General features: G+C 41.0%; 1 protein-coding gene across 3 annotated transcripts in view; it reads right to left on the bottom strand.

Annotated features, from left to right (window-relative positions):
- The window catches only part of LOC126187728 (mothers against decapentaplegic homolog 4), a 146,142-nt gene extending 129,644 nt beyond the window's left edge, over nt 1-16,498 (bottom strand). Inside the window, exons 1-3 of one of the 3 annotated variants that reach the window (XM_049928976.1) lie at nt 16,237-16,498; nt 15,771-15,919; nt 13,550-13,654 (exon numbers count right to left, since the gene is read on the bottom strand). In XM_049928976.1, coding sequence (XP_049784933.1) covers nt 13,550-13,654; nt 15,771-15,919; nt 16,237-16,291 — 309 coding nt within the window. In that variant the 5' untranslated portion in view covers nt 16,292-16,498. Of the gene's footprint in view, nt 1-13,549; nt 13,655-15,770; nt 15,920-16,013 lie in introns of all 3 variants that reach the window. The other 2 variants (XM_049928975.1, XM_049928974.1) reach the window with 2 other exon arrangements.
- Between the last annotated feature and the right edge of the window lie 2,551 nt (nt 16,499-19,049).

Genomic DNA, 19,049 nt, shown 5'->3' with positions numbered 1-19,049 from the left:
ACCCGTCAACTAGAAGTGATGATCTGAGATGATATTTCATTTCATAGCAAGGCCCCTTTGGTTGTCACCCTTACAGCACAGACTTCACCAATATTCTATGCCCTGCTTTGTTCCCACGAATGGGAAGCCATCTTGGGATTACATGTCAGAGATACAATGCCTGCTTGCAGGTGGCAAAAATTTCTACTGGTTGTCTTAGTGTTTGCCAAAACATACGAGTACTATGAGCATGACTCTCCAACCATCTCACGATTTTGATGATCCAATGCACCAATTGGACACAATTTGGCACAATATCCCTCAGGAGAACATCCAACACCTCTGTCAATCAATGTCAAGCCAAAGAACTGTATGCACAAGGGCCAGAGGTGGAACACTGCATTACTGACTAGCTCCATTTGCAAAGCTCTTTCTCTTTCTCCTGAATATATCATCCACTTTTCTGAATACTCATTTGTTTCAATAATCATTTGTTTGTCAGTAAATATACATCAAATCTACATATTTCCATCCCAGTCAGATAATTCCTTCATGGCATATTGTTTTGTGTTAAGAGTGTACTAAAATACAATTTGACCAAGTTAGGATTTTTGTGCGTCCAATAGTAAACTGCAAGAAGTCCAATGTACAGGTGAAATAATATTACAGATTTTCTACATTGGAGGATAACAGAAACTAAGAGTCTCTGTATTAAACACCTAATCAGGGCCAATAAGATCGCTATGATAAAATTCAGATATTGCCAGGTAATACAAAGGTAGGATTATTTGGAAGGATGTTTAACGACATAGTTTGAGAAACACATTCTGGCCTATGGAATGTGATTGCTGTGAAGAGGAGAAGCAATTCTGACTTATAGGAATAGTAGTGGGAGACGTGTAGATGCTGCATACACTACTGCACATGTCGAGAAACTTGACGAACGTGCAGAATGATACGGCTTATTAATAAAGCATGGTGGTAATGTAAAACCGTTCACATACCAAAACCCTACACAACAAGCAACGGTACTGATATCAGCACAGAAATGAAATTAATAAAATAATATGTATATAATAGGATTATGGTAACTTAGGAGTATTTATGATTAATAGGGAATTGAGAAAAGTATAAAGCTAAATTAAGTACTATAAACACTACTACACAAAACGGTAGAGGAATGAAAGAACATGTACAAGACAATGAAAGTGAAGTAAATTCAACAAACATTACACCTCATTTTGAATTAAACTAGTATTTACACTAGATACTGCGAGTTACAGTTGGACTTTTTTATCACATAAGCCAACTACAGTATTTAAACAAAACTACAAACTATACAGAAAAGAACTGAAAATCGAGTACCACATATTAAAAGAATAACTACTAGCTTATTTATGCTATACATTAGATTACACAACGTTACACATGAAGCCATTTGTGTAATACTGTATGCATAAACAGAACAAGCGGCTGGTAAGTTGAAGGGACCTAGAATAATATTTGTGTTCATATTAAAAACAAAATGTGTGTTCACGAACACAAGGTTTAGAATACTTTAAGAATTTAACTCTGCTGAGGGTGAAAGTAAACAAAAATATAATACTCCCACATACGGAGCCAGTATGATTAAGTGATTAAAGGATGAATGTGATGCGAGATGACCCACAGGCAATAACATACCTAGCAGTTTAATTATTGATAAGAATACTTTCTAGGGAATGATGCAAAGCCGCATCCCAAATAAACACAGCAATATTATGGTGGTAAGTACCTTTGAAGATGGGCCCACCGTACTGCAAATGTTGTGCTTATGAATGATAAGTACCGATATGTATGTGGAGTGGGAGAGTTTTTTGGAGATTAAAGTATGTGAATGAATTTATGAAGTAAAGGAAAGATCTACTACCATAAAAAATGAGTTAAAAGGTAATTTACTATGAGGCAAATGACACACGGTGTAAAGATCAAATAAGGTTTTAAACGGCGAACTGTACAAGCGAACATGCCTACCCCTTCTTATGACCAATGTACATACCCAAGAACTGTAAGTAATACAATCAAAACTTTAAACCATTATGACATCTGAACATAATTACTGATAAAAGCGTATGGTAAGTACAAGAAGTAAAAACCTAACTCCAGTGGAAATGCAAGTTGGAAATGGAGCAGTAGTCTTCTGCATCAAGATATGACAGGATGAGTAAAAATGTACATGATGGAACTTTTTAAGCTGGGAGATTAAGAACATTTAAAGAAGAATTGTCTAACAGTTAACACAAATACATGTAGGTAGCACGATAAGCACACATGAAAACATTAGATACAATGAAATGTATGCTTGATTATGATATGATGAATTTGAGATGAAGTTTGGACAGAAAATCCCATATTTTTCCTTCATTCAAAACCCACAGTTCCCTGTAGATAATAGATCTCTTTCCCGCTGAGTTGGTACAGGTATCGCTGAATGTAGTTGTGTTCTGTTACTGTTAGAAGACACAAGGAGGACAGATTATTTCAGTTTCCTTTTTCTGGCCACCTGTAATAAAGGGAGAATATGTAAATAAATGAAAATAAGGCTGCTTTTCTTTTGTTACATAAAAGAGAGGAAAGAAAACTTACATGTGTCAGCTCAAGAATGTTAAGAAAATTGAAGTTTACTTCTAAAATAAAACCTCTGATTCTTGAATATAACCTTGTAATTATATGTAATATTTTCTGTATACTATGTAAAGACAATTACATCATCATGATGCAACATGTACCTGAACCATGTGAGGTGCAAAAAGTGATACTGGTGGCTTACTACCATGAATACCACAAGGATAAAATGAGGATAAACCTTCTATTGTGGCGCAACATGCAGGACATGGTGTCAATTGTAGAAAGTGGCTTTTTCGGACTCTACAGTGCTATAAGGTTCATTGTAGTCTACAAACAAATGGACAAGAATTTACACAGCTCCTTCATTGTGATATCAGAAAAAAAAGAGGACATCGACATGCCGATTGTACGAAGTGTTTTCTTTGGTCTCTACAGCGATGAAGAGTTTGTTGCAGTCTACGAAATAGAAGACAGGAACTTATATGGCTCCTCTGTTGTGGTTCCGACAGGTATAAGAGGCCCACGAGGTCACGATGCCGTGTGGACATACTGACTGGCTACAATAGTGTGCAATGCTTATGCACTAACAATGCGGAGTGGAGACTTGACTTAAACAATCAATATGCCCACTGCAGGGATAATATGTAAGAAAATACCACCTGAACTAAGGAAGGCATAGAGAAGAGAAACAAAGTATATTAATATTGTAAATAATGTTACTGTACAAAAGACTTTTGTCAAGTGAATATTAAATAATCGATAAAAGTTAATATAAAAAAAATTGTAATTTAACGTTTGCTCTGGGCAGAGAACAAACAACCCCTAACCAACCAGATAAGTGCACCACTACTGCATACTGTCATCCAGTAAAGTCTGAACAATACCAGTACACAGTAGGGCGGCAGTTGTAGTGTACCTAACTGGAATACCAAAAGAACATAATTTTTTAGATTGCTTCTCTCTCTCTTTCTCGTCATTTACAGGAAGATAAACCTAACATGACTGTATAACTTATGGTATAGAATCCATGTTACCTCACCAATTTCAATGTTTTTCATGTTCATTTGTTAACAGTTTTCTTTCATTAACCACTTGTCTAGTTTCTGATGCCTCCGTGGTAGGATGTTTTATGGAGACTGTTGTGTTGGCAGAAGAGCCAACAACATGTTATGATTGGAGGCTGAAATGCACGCGTTTTAGCTCACACAGGCTGGCGTGAGGAGGGAAGAACTATACTGACATGAGGTCTGGAACATGACAAGGAATTAAATTCAGAAAGAGGATGTAGCTAGTTTGATACTTAACTTTAAACCATTAATGATGAACTTCGCTCTTGATGGTACATGATTCACAATATTATCTGTTCAGAAGACATAGTAACTGAATATGGTGCCTTGCTAGATCGTAGCAAATGTCGTAGCTGAAGGCTATGCTAAACTGTCGTCTCTGCAAATGAGAGCGTATGTAGACAGTGAACCATCGCTAGGAAAGTCGGCTGTACAACTGGGACGAGTGCTAGGGAGTCTCTCTAGACTAGACCTGCCGTGTGGCGGCGCTCGGTCTGCAATCACTGATAGTGGCGACACGCGGGTCTGACGTATACTAACGGACTGCGGCCGATTTAAAGGCTACCACCTAGCATGTGTAGTATCTGGTGGTGACACCACAGAGACGCCCTGTCTTTGTGTGAAGGGAAAAAGTGTAAACTCACATTAAAAAAATATTCAATACAGTGGTCATTACAAGTTTGGAGTGCGGTTTCATTTAGTAGGAGAAAAAACCTATGACCATTAGGATTCCTTCTACAACAATTTTATATCATAACGACAATGCCTTATCGATGTGACATGGTCAGAAGAAATTTATTTATCTTGTAAGAGGAAGATCGGGAAAAAAAAAAAAGAAGAAACACATCACTTGCAATTCAGCGTTCCCTCGATGGATGGTACTTATGGTCTTGGAGAGCCTGGCTACGGCCTCTAATGCCCTCTGCGATTCCTGATGAGTACCAAGAAACTGTCTCCCATTGGGGTGGTCCTGAGAAACAGGGGATCACTAAATCAGCTGCCGAAAGACTGGTTGTAGTTGTATTCTGGATTGCCTCATCGACATCACTGTGGTGGGGAGCCAAGGGCGACAGCAGAGGTGAAAGCATCCCAGTCAACACTGTTGAGAACCCATCTTGGCAAGCATCCAGCAGAGTTATGCTGAGGGAGAGACAGGAAGATCAGGAAGGTCACTATCACACACGACGCTGTGGATACTCTAGTGGATGGATGGGAGAAGACAAGAGCAGCAGATGGAAAAATCAATGGCCAAGAAAGTTCTGTGCGGCTCACTGAAGTTGGTTAGTTGGTTGGTTGATTTGGGGGAGGGTACCAAACAGTGAGGTCATTGCTCCCCTTAGATTAGGGGACGTCAGCCGTGCTCTTTCAAAGGAAGTGTCCGGGCATTTGCCTGAAGCGATTTAGGGAAATCACGGAAAATCCAAATCAGGATGGCTGGACACAGACCCCACTGAAGTGTTTAGGGACATCAGTATTCACAAGACAGAGGTGAATTTGTGCCAGTAAGTTTTTGAGGTCTTCACCATGGCCAGTGATCATTGTTCCACTACAAAGGGTTATGGACAATGAAATTACCCAAGAAAAGGAAAGGGGGGGAGGGGCAGGGGGAAGGGGACTGTTGGGGGATCTGAGAAACCAATGCAAACAATATGTTATGAGGCACTTCACCATTGGGAAGGAGGTAAACACTCCAGATGGTAGAATTGTAAAACGCACTTACCTGAACAACCATAGCCTCCATAGGTGTATTAAGAGTCACACTTTCACTCTACAGAATTTTTGGAATGTACGTGTGAATTGTGCCCGACACATGCCGTATGTAGCATAATTCTTATAATATCCCCCGATATCCACGAAGGGCCAGGGTCTGCAACGCTGGAAACCAAGTCTCCTGAAGAGCAATGAAGAAGGCAGGAGAAGTGCTTAAAAGATGTTGTAGCTCAGCTAGGTGGTGGAAAAAACCACTACTATTCCACTGGAGAATAATGTTGTCAACGTACTGTGTGGCCATGAAGAGACCAAAGAGAGAGTTTATGCCCAGGGTCACCCACTGCCACTGGTTGAGGTGTTATGGCATCAACACACATAGGTTTTGGATTCAATTGTGTGGTAAACTTGGGGCCTCAGGGGCTGCCAGAATCTCCGTCAGCCACATGAGTGGAACGGGAGATTTGGTGGTGTGGGGGCCATCGTGATATCCCTGTTCTTGGAGGACTACTACTTATCTTTCCTCTCCTTCGAGGATTTGGATGACTGTGAGGCCTCCTCTGAATCAGTTTCAGGTAATGATGACCATGAAGCCCTATGACCTGCAGCCTGTGTCTCCAGCCTCTGGCTGGTGTCTGGTTGCAGACTGATAGAAACCTTGGACAGAAGTTTCCGGAGGGACCTTTTCCTGTCGAGAGAAATTGATTTGTCTCTAACTGGGAGGTGGGAGCCAATGTCCCTGGGGACATGGGTGGGAAGGCAATGACCCTACATCAGGTGTGGGGGAAGCAGCAAAAGGAGAGCCCCCAACTGTCAGGGGAAGGGTGGGGGGACAGGGGGGGAGGAAAGGAGCGCAGGCATGGTCGAATGGCCCTGACGGCCCACTGTTGGAGGTGGAACAGGCGGGAGTACCGCCGCCAAAGGATGCGACATCGTCATAGCTGTAGCATGTGACACTGTTGTACATGTCTGGTGCAACCGCTCGTACTACTTCTTTGCCTCTTGGTAAGTTAGTTTGTCGAGAGTCTTCTATTCTCGTATTTTCTTCTCTCTTGGGAAAATGGTGCAATCTGGTGGGCACAGAGAATGTTGCTTTCCAAGTTTGACACAGATGGGGGAAGGCGCTCAAGCAGCGTTCCTGTGCAGCGGTCATTTAAAATCTCTGCAGATGGGGCTAGCATTGCAATGCGAAGACGTGTCCAAATTTCAAACACTTGAAGTGTCACATGGGGGCAACATACAGTTCCACACTGCATAGGTATACCATCACCTTGATCTTTTCACGCAATAAAATGTCCTCAAAGGTCAAGATGAAAGCAGTGGTAGCAACTTTATTTTTCTTTGGCCCGCTATGGACACAACGGACAAAGTGGACATCCTGACACTCCAAGTTGGTGCATAGCTCATCATCAGATCACAAGAGCAGGTCTCTGTGGGAAACGATGCCCAGAACCATATTTAGACTATTTTTGGGGATTGACAGTCACTGGTATGTCACCCAGCTTGTTAGAAGTCAGTACCATCTGTGAATGGGCAGGGGATGCTGCTTTGATTAAAACTGACCCACTTTCCATTTTAGGGATGGCGGAAACTTCCCCAAACTTGTCTTCTGCGGTCTCCACAAAGAATAAGGGCTTTGTGGCCTAGAAGGTATCTCCATCAGTGTTTCTCTACTTGGCACTTAGCTCTATGCTCATCCCATGGTATAGCAACAGAAGGGAACATTTTAGGGTTGTATCTCTCTCTGCATTAAATGAGAACCTTCCTTCCCCAGAGACTGCTGCACCATTGGCTGCCAGTGGGAGATAACTTCATCTGCTTCATTTGTGGCTCATCCGCCATGGCGCCAACCATTCTGAACGGGGGCTCTCCCCACCCAGCCTCAGCAATGGCTACCTGGCCAGTATTCTGTCACTCAAAGTCCATGTGCTCCAGTCATGACAGGCGCACACTCCTCGGCATAGACTATGAGTTTCCAATTCAGGCACCAACAGTGCAATATCTGCGTGGTCAGGGGGCCACCACCGTGCAGGTACATGACGACAAGCCCCCCCCCCCCCCCCCCCACCTGCCATTCCCACAATGGGATGGCTACCACATTGGGTTTTGGGTGTACTACCTTATTAAAGGGAAGGGCGCAAAAACGGAAAGACAGAAAGGTGGAGACTGCATTGGCCAACCTTCCCTGCATGATTTTGAAAATTTGTCACAGGCAAACCAACCAATGGGCACCATGTATTTATTTAATGAAAAGTTGTGGGAGTATAAGCTCGCATAATGGAAAGGAAGTAATGCTGCAAGTGCTGGGGCCTCATGGTAGCCAAACACATACTTATAAGAAGAGATGGGAGCCCCCTTGGGCTGGGGGTTGGGGGGGCGGGGGGGGGGGGGGAGCAGCAGGTGGGGTGGCAGTGTGGCGGTTCTCAGTCATTAAGTGAAGAAAATCAGTCACTGCATTGTCTGTGGTCAAATGTAATGCCTGAAATTTGGCATTCTCAGCACACTATAGATCTCTGAATATTGAATTCCCCAACGATTTACAATATGGAATGTCCCATGTGTCTAGCTCCAACTACCTACCCACATTCAAAGTCTGTTAAATCTTTTCACATGAACCACTGGAGTATAAATGATAGCTCTGCCGATCCACTAAGCTTTTATAACTTGTTTACAAAATACTACCACCATGTGTTTCTGTAGATACCGCTACCCCCATGACTTTCGTCCTCTTAGTGGAAAGTACAGACACTAACTTGTCTTTGGAATTAACAGCTTGGTTTGTGGGGAGAAGAGAGGACAGAGTGGAGGAAGTTAAAAAAGAAAGGCAGGTTCCTCAGGTCCCAAGATGCCTTTTCAGCCTCACTTCCATCACTGGAATAAATAAAATTTTTACGATTTGCTGGATACAGCACACAAATTTATAACAAAGCTAACTCCTGAAACTGAATAGGAGGAAAGTGAGAACTTAGAAAAAATCTCATATGGAAAAATTATTTCAATGAAGCGCAATATGAATATCCCGAGAACACACTATATTATTAACACACCATCTTCTGCAGCAATTAATGATTAACTAATAATGTTAATCTGCTTCTACTATTAAATTTCAATTAACAAAAAGCTGCAGCTCTGTTCTGAAATACTATTTGTTTGGTACTATGGACTGAAGTTTTACTTACAAAATCTGATGAAAATTATCTGGACACCTCTATGTAACGTGGAACTGACCCTAGATGTCACGGGACGTGGACCTGCCAGTATAAAAGGATGTGGGGAGTATTGTGTTGTCAGTAAAGAAGTAGTAACAACTGAGCGGTTTTGTCAGAGAGCTATGTGACTTAAAATTAATAAATTATTAATTACTGGATATCATCTGAGTAATAAATCTATCGCGGACATTTCGACTCATCCACAGGAGCCAAAGTCAACTGTTAGTGATGTGATTGTGAAGTGTAAATGTGAAGGAACAACTGCAGCTTAAACGATGGCCGGACAGCCCTTATGTGGTGACAGACAGGGACCATCAAGCATTGTGGATGGTGGTTGTAAAAAACTCAAATGAAGTCAGCAGAATATGAGTTCCGAAGTATTACCAGCGTCCCAACCAGCACAGCGACTGTGCATATGGAACTGGTTGGTTGGTTGATTGGGGTTGAAGGGACCAAACAGCAAGGTAATCAGTCCCTTGTTTTAAAGGTGGTCTATTCGGACGGATTTACATTTCACAAGAGTCATAACAGGTGGAAGGGGGGGGGGGGGCTAAAAGTGCAGTCGTGTTGTCAATGGTGAAAACAAAAGGAGGGAAGTCAGCAAGTGGGCAACCCCAAGGCTATGCTAGAGGCAGGAAATATCCCACCCCAATACAATACAGGCAAGACCACCTGCTACTTAAAAGCATTCAACCACTAGAATGTACAAGTGCGTATTGTAAAAGGAGACTAACCAAATCTAAAAAGCAGCATAAAAGGGAGATAAACGAGGATCTTGGCCAGGGAGGGGAATCAGGAATCTCCAAACACAGCTTACAGTGGGAGACACCCCAACCCTCACCGCCCTGCCCCTACTCCAGAGGGAGATTAAAAATCTTAAAACTGAAAATAAAAACCACTTTCATGGAGGAAACTGGGAACCAGTTCCACCATCCAGGAATCGTCTGCCAATTAATAAAGGTAATGTGCGGGGAAGTCCGTACTTAGTACGCAGAGCCAAAAGGAGGGGGCATTTCACCAAAATGTGGGCTACTGACTGGAAGGCCCCACAACCACAAAGAGGGGGTGGCTCATTACGCGAAAGAAAACCATGGTCAGCCAGGTATGGCCGATGCCGAGATAACACAGGGTGGTCAAGTCCTTTCGGGAGAGGCGGAAGGAAGAATGCGATGGGACAGGTGTCACCTTAATTGCACGAAGTTTATTAGACAGGGAGGTAGCCTCCCACGAGTTGGCCCATGATTGTGCGAAGTGGGATTTGATATGAAGCCGTAAATCCACCGCAGGAGAGGTTACAGGGAAGGGGACGGGGGTTAAGTGACTGCTCCCCCAACCGAACAATCAGCAAGCTCATTACCTGGGATACCCACATGGCCAGGGACCCAAAGGAAGTCAACGGAACAAGCAGCATGGTGAAGACCAGCGAGATAGTCATGGATGGCAGAGACCAAGGGACGGCGGGAAAAACGCTGGTCAATAGCCCGAAGGCCACTCATTGAGTCCATACATAACAAAACGTGGCAGAGTTGGGACTGTTTAATAAAGGTAAGGGCCTGGGAAATTTCCATCAATTCAGCGGATTTTCCATCCCAACACAGGACGTGAAGGCATATCCCACACGATCAGCAGATTTAGAGCCATCAGTGTAAAAATCAACAGCATCCTGAAACTCTCATAAAATTCGGCGGAAAAAACAGCGGAACACCATTGTGGGAACGGAATCTTTCAGACCTCGGCAGAGATCCATCTGAATCCGGGGCCAAGGAACTAACCAAGGGGGGGTGTTGGGGAGGGAACGTGGGAGACAGGACAAAGAAGGAAGCTGAAAATCAGTAAATCTGCCCAAGCCCACGGGCAGGAATCAGGTGGGCGATGTCCTTGGTCTGGGAACAGGATAGAATAGGAAGGATGAATGGGAGAGGAACGGACAGTGATTGCATAAGAAACCAGAAGCTGGGACCACAGAACAGAAAGGGGGGGGGGGGGGGGGGAATCCCAGCTTCAACCAGGAGACTATCAACAGGGTTAGTAGGTAAGGCACCAGTGGCCAAACGGATACAACAACCGTAGATCGGATCCAGGAGGTGCAGTGTGAAAGGAGCAGCCGAACCATAAACTTGACAACTATAGACCAAGTGAGACAGCACTAAAGACCGATAAAGGCAGAGAAGAGTGGAATGATTCGCACCCCAAGGGGTGTGGGCAAGGAAGCAAATGACATTGCGTTAACGGAAACATCCTATCTTCAGAAGTCTGATATGAGGCAGCCAAGTGAGCTTCTTGTCGAAAAGAAGACCCAGGAAACTACACTGTGGAACCACAGGTAATCATTGTGCATCGAGGTAGAGCTCCAGATCAGGGTGGACTGCAGTACGGCAATAGGAGTGGACACCTGCGATTTTAAAGGAGAGAACTGAAACCCGTGTGAGAGGGTCCATGCAGAGGCATGCCATATAGCAACCTGGAGCTGCTGCTCTGCAAAAGCCATCGAAGAGGAAATAACCCAAATGCAGAAATCATTCACATACACAGCAAAGGAATAAAGGACCAACGGAGGCAAGAAGTCCAGTTATAGCAATTAGGAAAAGAAGTACACTCAATACGGAACCCTGTGGGATGCCATTCTCCTGGGTCTGTGGAGAACTGAAAACAGTACCAACCCTAACCCTGAACGACCAATGGAACAGGAACTGGCGGATAAAAATCGGGAGTGGGCCCCAAAGATCCCACTCATGAAGCGTAAGTAAGATATGATAGCGCCAAGCCATGTCATAGGCCTGTAGAGACTTTCAGATAGGATGCATTATGCCCGTGTGCATTTTGCACGAAAAATTGCAAACTCTGCTTTGGTCTTCAGCAGAGAAGCATTATATATAAATGGACATTATTGTCATATCTTTTGCTGCAGTTTATACTTCACAGTTCTTCTAAAACTGAATTTTGTAATTTGAGGCATCTATCTAATTTAAAAGGTCTACGTCATTACATGTGTGAGTAACAGCTCCAGCTCCTATGCAAAGAGTTCTGTTAAATAAATAACATAATTTCTTCGTGTTACATTTCACAGATCAGACATCTCAGAGGCAATAATCTAGAACAGGGCTATGCCATGAAATACATGTTTTGTGGAAGCATGTGTTGAGACAAGAATGCAAGGGGCTACGCCCACAACTGGATGTAAGTACCGAATTATAAAGCATCAAACAGACAATATGTGATCTCTCATGTTTTATTGGTGTGATCTATTAACAGCGTGCTTTAAGGTGTTCCGACAAATTGTTTTTTCATTTTATGCATAAAATTATGACAACTGACCCAGCTGTCTTCTTCAGGTGCTGAAAATTTTGCTTTTATTTGTACTTGCTACCTGGATTGTGAATTATAATTGGCCTCATGTCACTAACTATAGCTGAATTTGTGTCCTGATGCCCACTATGTCCTTTCGTGGCTTTTCAGAGCCCACATTGTTATTCTGCAAACCACAAATTCCCAGCCCTGGTGTACACAATGGCTGGTGAGGTCATTAAGGTCTTGCAGCCCATGGAAAGAGGACTATCGTATGGGGAGGGCCTCCAAGCGAGTAGACCTGATCATCTGGTGCAAGTCTTTTGAGGTGACGCCACTTCGGCAACTTGCGCATCGATGAGGATGAAATGATGATGACGAAAGATGACACAAACACCCAGTCCCTGGGCGGAGAATATCTCCGACCCACCCGGGAATCGAACCAGGGCCCCCCGGCATGACAAGCCAGCACGTTGTCGACTCGGCTACAGTGGTGGACTTGTTGCCCATCAGTGCTGGGAAAATGCTAGGAGAATTTGTGTTTCACAGAATATCAGTGGGGGCTCTGAAAAACAATAGAGCATCAAAGGGCATAGTTGGCGTCATGAGTCGCATCAAAGGGCATAGGTGACGTCATGCGTCTAACTCTGCTATAAATGGACCAACGGTAATTCACAATTTGGTTGAAGTCTGGGCAGTGAGTACACATAACAAAATTCACAGCAACTGAAAAAGAAGGATGGACCAGTCACTGAAACAATGTGCATAAAATGAAAAAATAACTTGGCACAACAACTGGAAACACACCATTAAATATATGGAATAATAAGTAGCTGAAGTAACTATATCAAATACTGAAGTCAAAATAATCACAGTGTGTGCTATGAATTTGGGTGAACAGTGATCATAATTCTAATAGTTTGCAAGATATTTCCATAGGCCTACAAACAAAAATAATTTTGTGGCAAATGACGTACAGCCAAAAATCTCTAAACTGACTATTTATCAACTAGCTGAGTTTTTTCCATGACATACATTTGCAGCACCAGCAGATTTTTTTTTCTCAAAATCTCCAGCTTTGTCAATTTACAATCACATTATCACCTTCCAATCTAACCCAGGCCTCAGGTTACACTACAGCTCAATCCCAAGAGAGCCTTCATTTCAAAGAGGTAGAAAAAATTACATATATTGTGGTGACAGGAATCTATGACACCCTTCTGTGACCTAACAAATCCAACATAACCAGTGAAGAATATTGAATAGTTTCAATTGTGGCACTTAAATGCATCACCTCTTTATCACCTTTCATTGGTCCCCTATAACTGTCTTTCCAATGGCTACTTGAAACAGGCACTTGTCAACCAATGTATCTTAGATAAGCCACACCCTGACCGACACTGTCCCTGTTTTAGACTTTTAGCCTGTCAGAGAGACAAGAATACAAATATAGACAGAATATGTTGTACATATTTATAAGGCCTTTTGTATATAAATGCCACTAGCAAAGACTGAATACTAAAATTACTTTGCTCAGTATGTTCAGTGTCATGCCTAATTTATCTATAATCAGTGCTTATCTACAGATTTCATAACTTCACTTTGTTATATGATTATAGTGTTTAAATGACTGTTACAGTATGATTTTTCTTCTAAGTACTGGGATGATAATATTTATCTTCAAGTCATGTTCACCTGCAGTCTGCCATCCAGAGTACGCTGAATTGTAACACATTTACTTGGATGGGCCCCATTTGTTGTAATGGCTGTTATTAAACTGTCCAGTTCATCACGCTTTTCCTGCAAAGAAGGAATTCATTGTTTTAGTCAGCAACAATAAATTAAGTTTTTCTTATGCTAACTTGAGCTGTTTATGATACAATTTTATCACCACTAACTGAAGATATACTTAAGAAATATGTAAGAATTTGGGGCCAAATCGTCATGATGTGGTGAAGCAATCGAGAAGATTCCCTACCATAATCAAAGTCCTTAAGAAATTGTTTTACAGCTTATAATCATCTGGGCCTATAATTTTCCCTCTTTATAGCTCATTTAAAATATATGTTAACCATTTCTGTATCAGTAGCGAGATGTCTCACAAACAGCTTTACTGTAGCCATGGGAGAGTACACGTGTGTGTGTGTCTGTACTTCATTTAGAAAAAACAGCATCTAGAAAACTACCAGTATTGGTCCATGTATTTATGCAGCACACATTACAGGAATAAGAGGTAATTTCTGATAGAACTGTAGGTTCAAAACAGACTAGGTTAGAGATGGAAATTGGATATGTACTTTTCAAAGGAACCACTCGTGCATTCATTTTGTGTTGAAGGGAAATGTGGAGAAACCTAAATCCGTATGGATGGATGAGCACTTGAGTTCACTCCTGCTAAATGATAGTCCAGTGTCTGAAAGACTGGGCCATCTTGTTACTTACTCTCATTTACAGTAATACCATTATTCAGACAAATAGTTCCCAAAATTCCTTACTCAATTTTATATCAACATTCACTAACATTAAAGAATCTATTTAATTTAACAAAGGTTATTTCACCGGTGTGTTTGTCATCTCAATTGTTATGGAAACCTTCTGTAAGTCTACAAACCGTTCTCCAGTCTGTATACAAATGTAGTCATCGAAAAGACATTACATTTTGACAATGTTCAATATCTACCTTTATTTTCTGAAAAAGTGTTAAGCTGATGTCTTGTCTCTTTATGATTCATTTCAAGTATGTGTAGTGCCATCACTGTGAGTAGCTCTTTCCTTCACGATGAGGGCCTGTAGGTGCAGCGGTGCTATGGAAATGGATCGCACTCAAATCTAGGTGATGCCTACTAGGTGAGTGGATCATAGAGAATGTCTTCAGTGTTTGTATGTCCTTTTTGTCTTTACTCTAGTGCTTTCTGTTCTTTTCTGCATTGACATGTCACTAGTGATTCTTCCACTTTTAAAATCAAGTAGGCCTACTAACTTTAAGGACAAAAGTGTGATCTGTTGTCATTCACTACTAATATTGTCAAAACTAATTTCTGTGTTGGATACAACGAACCCATAGTATCCACACAGTTATTCAGATCTACAAGGCCTCAAAACAAATAATGCACAACTTCTACAGTTGTTACAAGCAGTATCCTTCTCTTCCTATGCTATTACCATAGTCTGGTAGATCTACACACACATTTTCTCTTTTCAGTTTGATAAAGTAATGTCAATATAATAGAAGAGAAATGATATCTACTGTTACTGATCTTCAAAACATTAAGGCCTTATTTCATTAGTTTACTGTACCTACATAAGTGAATCTACTATTGGAAATAGTGGAAATACTCTAACACTGATCCATTATTAGTTATGTGTTCTTAGGAAGTATTTTTTCATCTGATTTAAAGCGTAAGTATTTGATCAGATCGCAGAAAAATACAAACTGAATAACGGGTCTAATACTCGAGCATAGTGTCCGTATATAATTTTCAGAGGCCGACTGATGACAAGAAGTTTAAGTATACTATTTATAATGTACCACGAAATAATGTGACAGCGTAAAAACACTGAGTGTTGACTACTGACGTTTCGGAATATGATCAAAATCATTCACCATGTTAAGTTTATGTCACATACATTTTGTACTTAGCACTCTATGATTATCGACAATTGACTGATAGTGAATATGAATAACTACGTGAATTGTGTGACGACAGTGAATTAAATAACCCACCAGCCTGTCACTATTTAAAACACTTTGGTGGACACTAACTGGGAAATGAATTTACAGGTGTCCATAATGCGAACAACTGTTATCGTCGCTGAGATAGGCTATTACCTTCATAAATACACGAAGTAATCAGTTTATCAGAACACAAGACACGGCTGAACTGCTGTACTTAACTAAAGTCTAAAAAGTACCAACCTTCAATTTCTTCACTAAACTTTCAATAGCGCGTTTTGCAAAACCTTCTGATTCTCCTCCTTGGCGATGACACATTAAACTATGCACTATACTCAAGCAGGCGTCGGCTGATGTTGGTGCATTTGTTGTTATAGCAGTCATGTCTCGATCTGTAAGCAATATTAACACATTCACACCGTCTTACATCACAAGACTGAAACGTGGTTTCGTCCTGCTTTCCTATTACAGATGTCCATTACCTACCCTTAAGTTCTTCCTATTGATACAGTAGAGTTGACAGTCACAAAAAATCCACTAAGCTTGAAAATTACGTTTATACTTAATTCAGTCATATAGGTTTACTGGGTATCATACAATTAAATAACAGGATTCACAACGGTTTTACATGTTTCCACTAAGACTGATATCACCCATATCTTCGAAATTACGCGTTTCACTTAAACTGATGGTCACAGAAAATCCAAACCTTCTGCTGTTGCCGCAGGATTGAAGAGGTGTCCGCCGCCAGACAAGCCTACCATTCTTGCAGTTTGTAGTGTAACACTCCTTTAATGACAGTCAATACTGTTTCTGCTTAATGTTTAACGTCCACACTGAACGACAACGAATGTAAACATGTCTCCAGAGATGTTTACAACAAATTCACTGAGCTTCCTACATTACCTAACCACAAACACTGCCTGCAGACATGCTCTAGAAACAAAAACACTACTACCGATTAGCACCACAGATGTCGATAGCACAAAACTAATGGAAGTTCATCTGTGGATTCCGACGCTAAGGTGTTTCCAATTGCAGCTAAAATTGAGTTCATTGATTTCATCATATTTACATGTTTATCTCACTGTAGCAGAAGAAGCACCAAATCCTCAATATATAAATGCATATTAGCAATATATTACGTAGAAGTAAGTTTACTGTCCCACCGAAGACATACTCACACTAGACGACAACACAACGTCAGGGGACTTCACCGTCAAATGGCGAAGAGTCCATCACACTAGACCGAACATCAACGCGACGTCAATTCCCTTAGCGCAATATCGAACGATGAAAGTGAGATTATGAGATACCATCCGCGGTACAAAAAAATCAGAATGTAGCATCAGAATTAAGGATCTAGAGCTGTTAAAGTTTAATACAGACCAAAGTAAACTTAATAACGGATTTCTTCATTTCTTTACTATACAAACACACACACACACACACACACACACACACACACACACACACACAAAAGGTACGGCCAAACTTTCAGGAAACATTCCTCACACACAAAGAAAGAAAATATGTTATGTGGACATGTGTCCGTCCGGGAACGCTTAATTTCCATGTTAGAGCTCATTTTAGTTTCGTCAGTATGTACTGTACTTCCTCGATTCAACGCCAGTTGGCCCAATTGAAGGAAGGTAATGTTGGCTTCGGTGCTTGTGCTGACATGCGACTCATTGCTCTACAGTACTAGCATGGTGCATTTCAAATGCCTGACTCCTTGAAGAGTTATCTACATGATGATCATAGGCGAACACCAGATGTTATTCTTACTGCTCAATTTTGTGCAATCAATACTAACTTTCTGAGTGATAAGTCTCCCAAAAAAGTTATCCCATAAGACATTACTGGTTAGAAATATCAAAATTATTTCCAAGACTAGCGATTATACCAAGGACAAAAGTAATTGCACATAATCGTTTGAGCAACTCAGTATTACACTTCTTCCAGTTCCCCATTTGTTTTAGAGAGCTGAATACAGTGTGTTTTCTCGAAAGTAAGGGAGAGTCCACTTTCAGAGAAACAATAATTGTTTGAAAAATATCATTAACAGTCTCTTTTGTGACTTTCTCTCTAATGGTATTTATTACAACACTAGTACCGTCTTGTAACATAACTTTTCTTAATGATCAATAAATGTGAGAGAAATGAGTTTGTGTCAGGAAAGACATTACAAATGTGATGGCACAATGTGGTTAGCAACTTATCACACATCAAGAAATATATATTCAATTCTTTGAAATAATGAATCATTGTTGTTTTAGACCTCTCTGCCATTATATGCTATATTCTTCTGTGGTTATCGAGCATCATCACTGTTTGAAGCCTTGTTGACCATAAAATACTATTGTGATTTCTGTGTAAAAAGTGACAATGAATATTCGATCACACTTCATAAAAAACTGATCTGCTAGTTCGATTTGTGGAAAATAAAGTACGTAAATAACATGATGCAATGAGCAATTGATCACTTTGATTTCAGACAATGTAAGCACAATTTCCTGTTACATTTGCCTGAAAAATTTAAATTCATTAAAAAATCAATACGGAGATATCAAGAGTTTCACTACAATAACTGGCAGTTCATAAGAATGCACAGTGTATGATTTCGGCGACATTACATCTTAGTACACTGAAGGCCAAAACAGAAGTAATACATTATAGGAGCAAGTGTCTGCTTTCTTCAAAAATATTTGTTTCCTTTAGAAATAAAAGGATGTATTTTCTGACAGAGGCCTCTTTTTACATTTCATATACACAGTCTCTTAATCCTCCTTAACGTTTGTTAATTAGTCATTAATATTACCAACTATTTGTAGTACAATAATAAATAATATACTGAACTTTCTTCAACTGAGTGAGGTGGCGCAGTGGTTAGACACTGGACTCGCATTCGGGAGGACGACAGTTCAATCCCGCGTCTGGCCATCCTGATTTAGGTATTCCGTGATTTCCCTAAATCATTCCAGGCAAATGCCGGGATGGTTCCTCTGAAAGGGCACGGCTGACTTCCTTCCCCATCCTTCCCTAATCCGATGAGACCGATGACCATGCTGTCTGTTCTCCTTCCCCAAACAACCAACCAACCAACTGAACTTTCTTCAAATTATAATTTTTTTGTAAGATACACTTCAGTCTTAAAAAAAAATAAGAGTACCAATTCTGCTTTCTGAAAGTTAAGTGTTGGGTCATTCACATGTCTAAGCAATAATATTGGAATGAAAATTGAACCCTGTAGGACTCCCTTTGTGATTTCTCTCCAGTCACTAACATTTTCTACCTTCCTAACATTGTTTCAATTAATCAGCACAAACGTTTCCATTCTGTTTGTTAAGTTTGATTCAAACTAATTGTGTGTAAAGGCATCAATTACATAAAAGTTGAGTTTTTCTGGTAGTATAAAATGACCTGTCAAATCAAACTCATTGGAAAGGTCACAAAAATATCAACTGAAGATATTTTACTATGTAAGGCTTGTAATGTTCGGTGGCTGAATACAGAAACAGC

Source organism: Schistocerca cancellata, chromosome 5 (assembly GCF_023864275.1).
Source record: "Schistocerca cancellata isolate TAMUIC-IGC-003103 chromosome 5, iqSchCanc2.1, whole genome shotgun sequence".
Lineage (NCBI taxonomy): Eukaryota > Metazoa > Arthropoda > Insecta > Orthoptera > Acrididae > Schistocerca > Schistocerca cancellata.
Note: the sequence above shows the minus strand (reverse complement) of the source record. Positions and strands in the feature narration are given on the sequence as shown.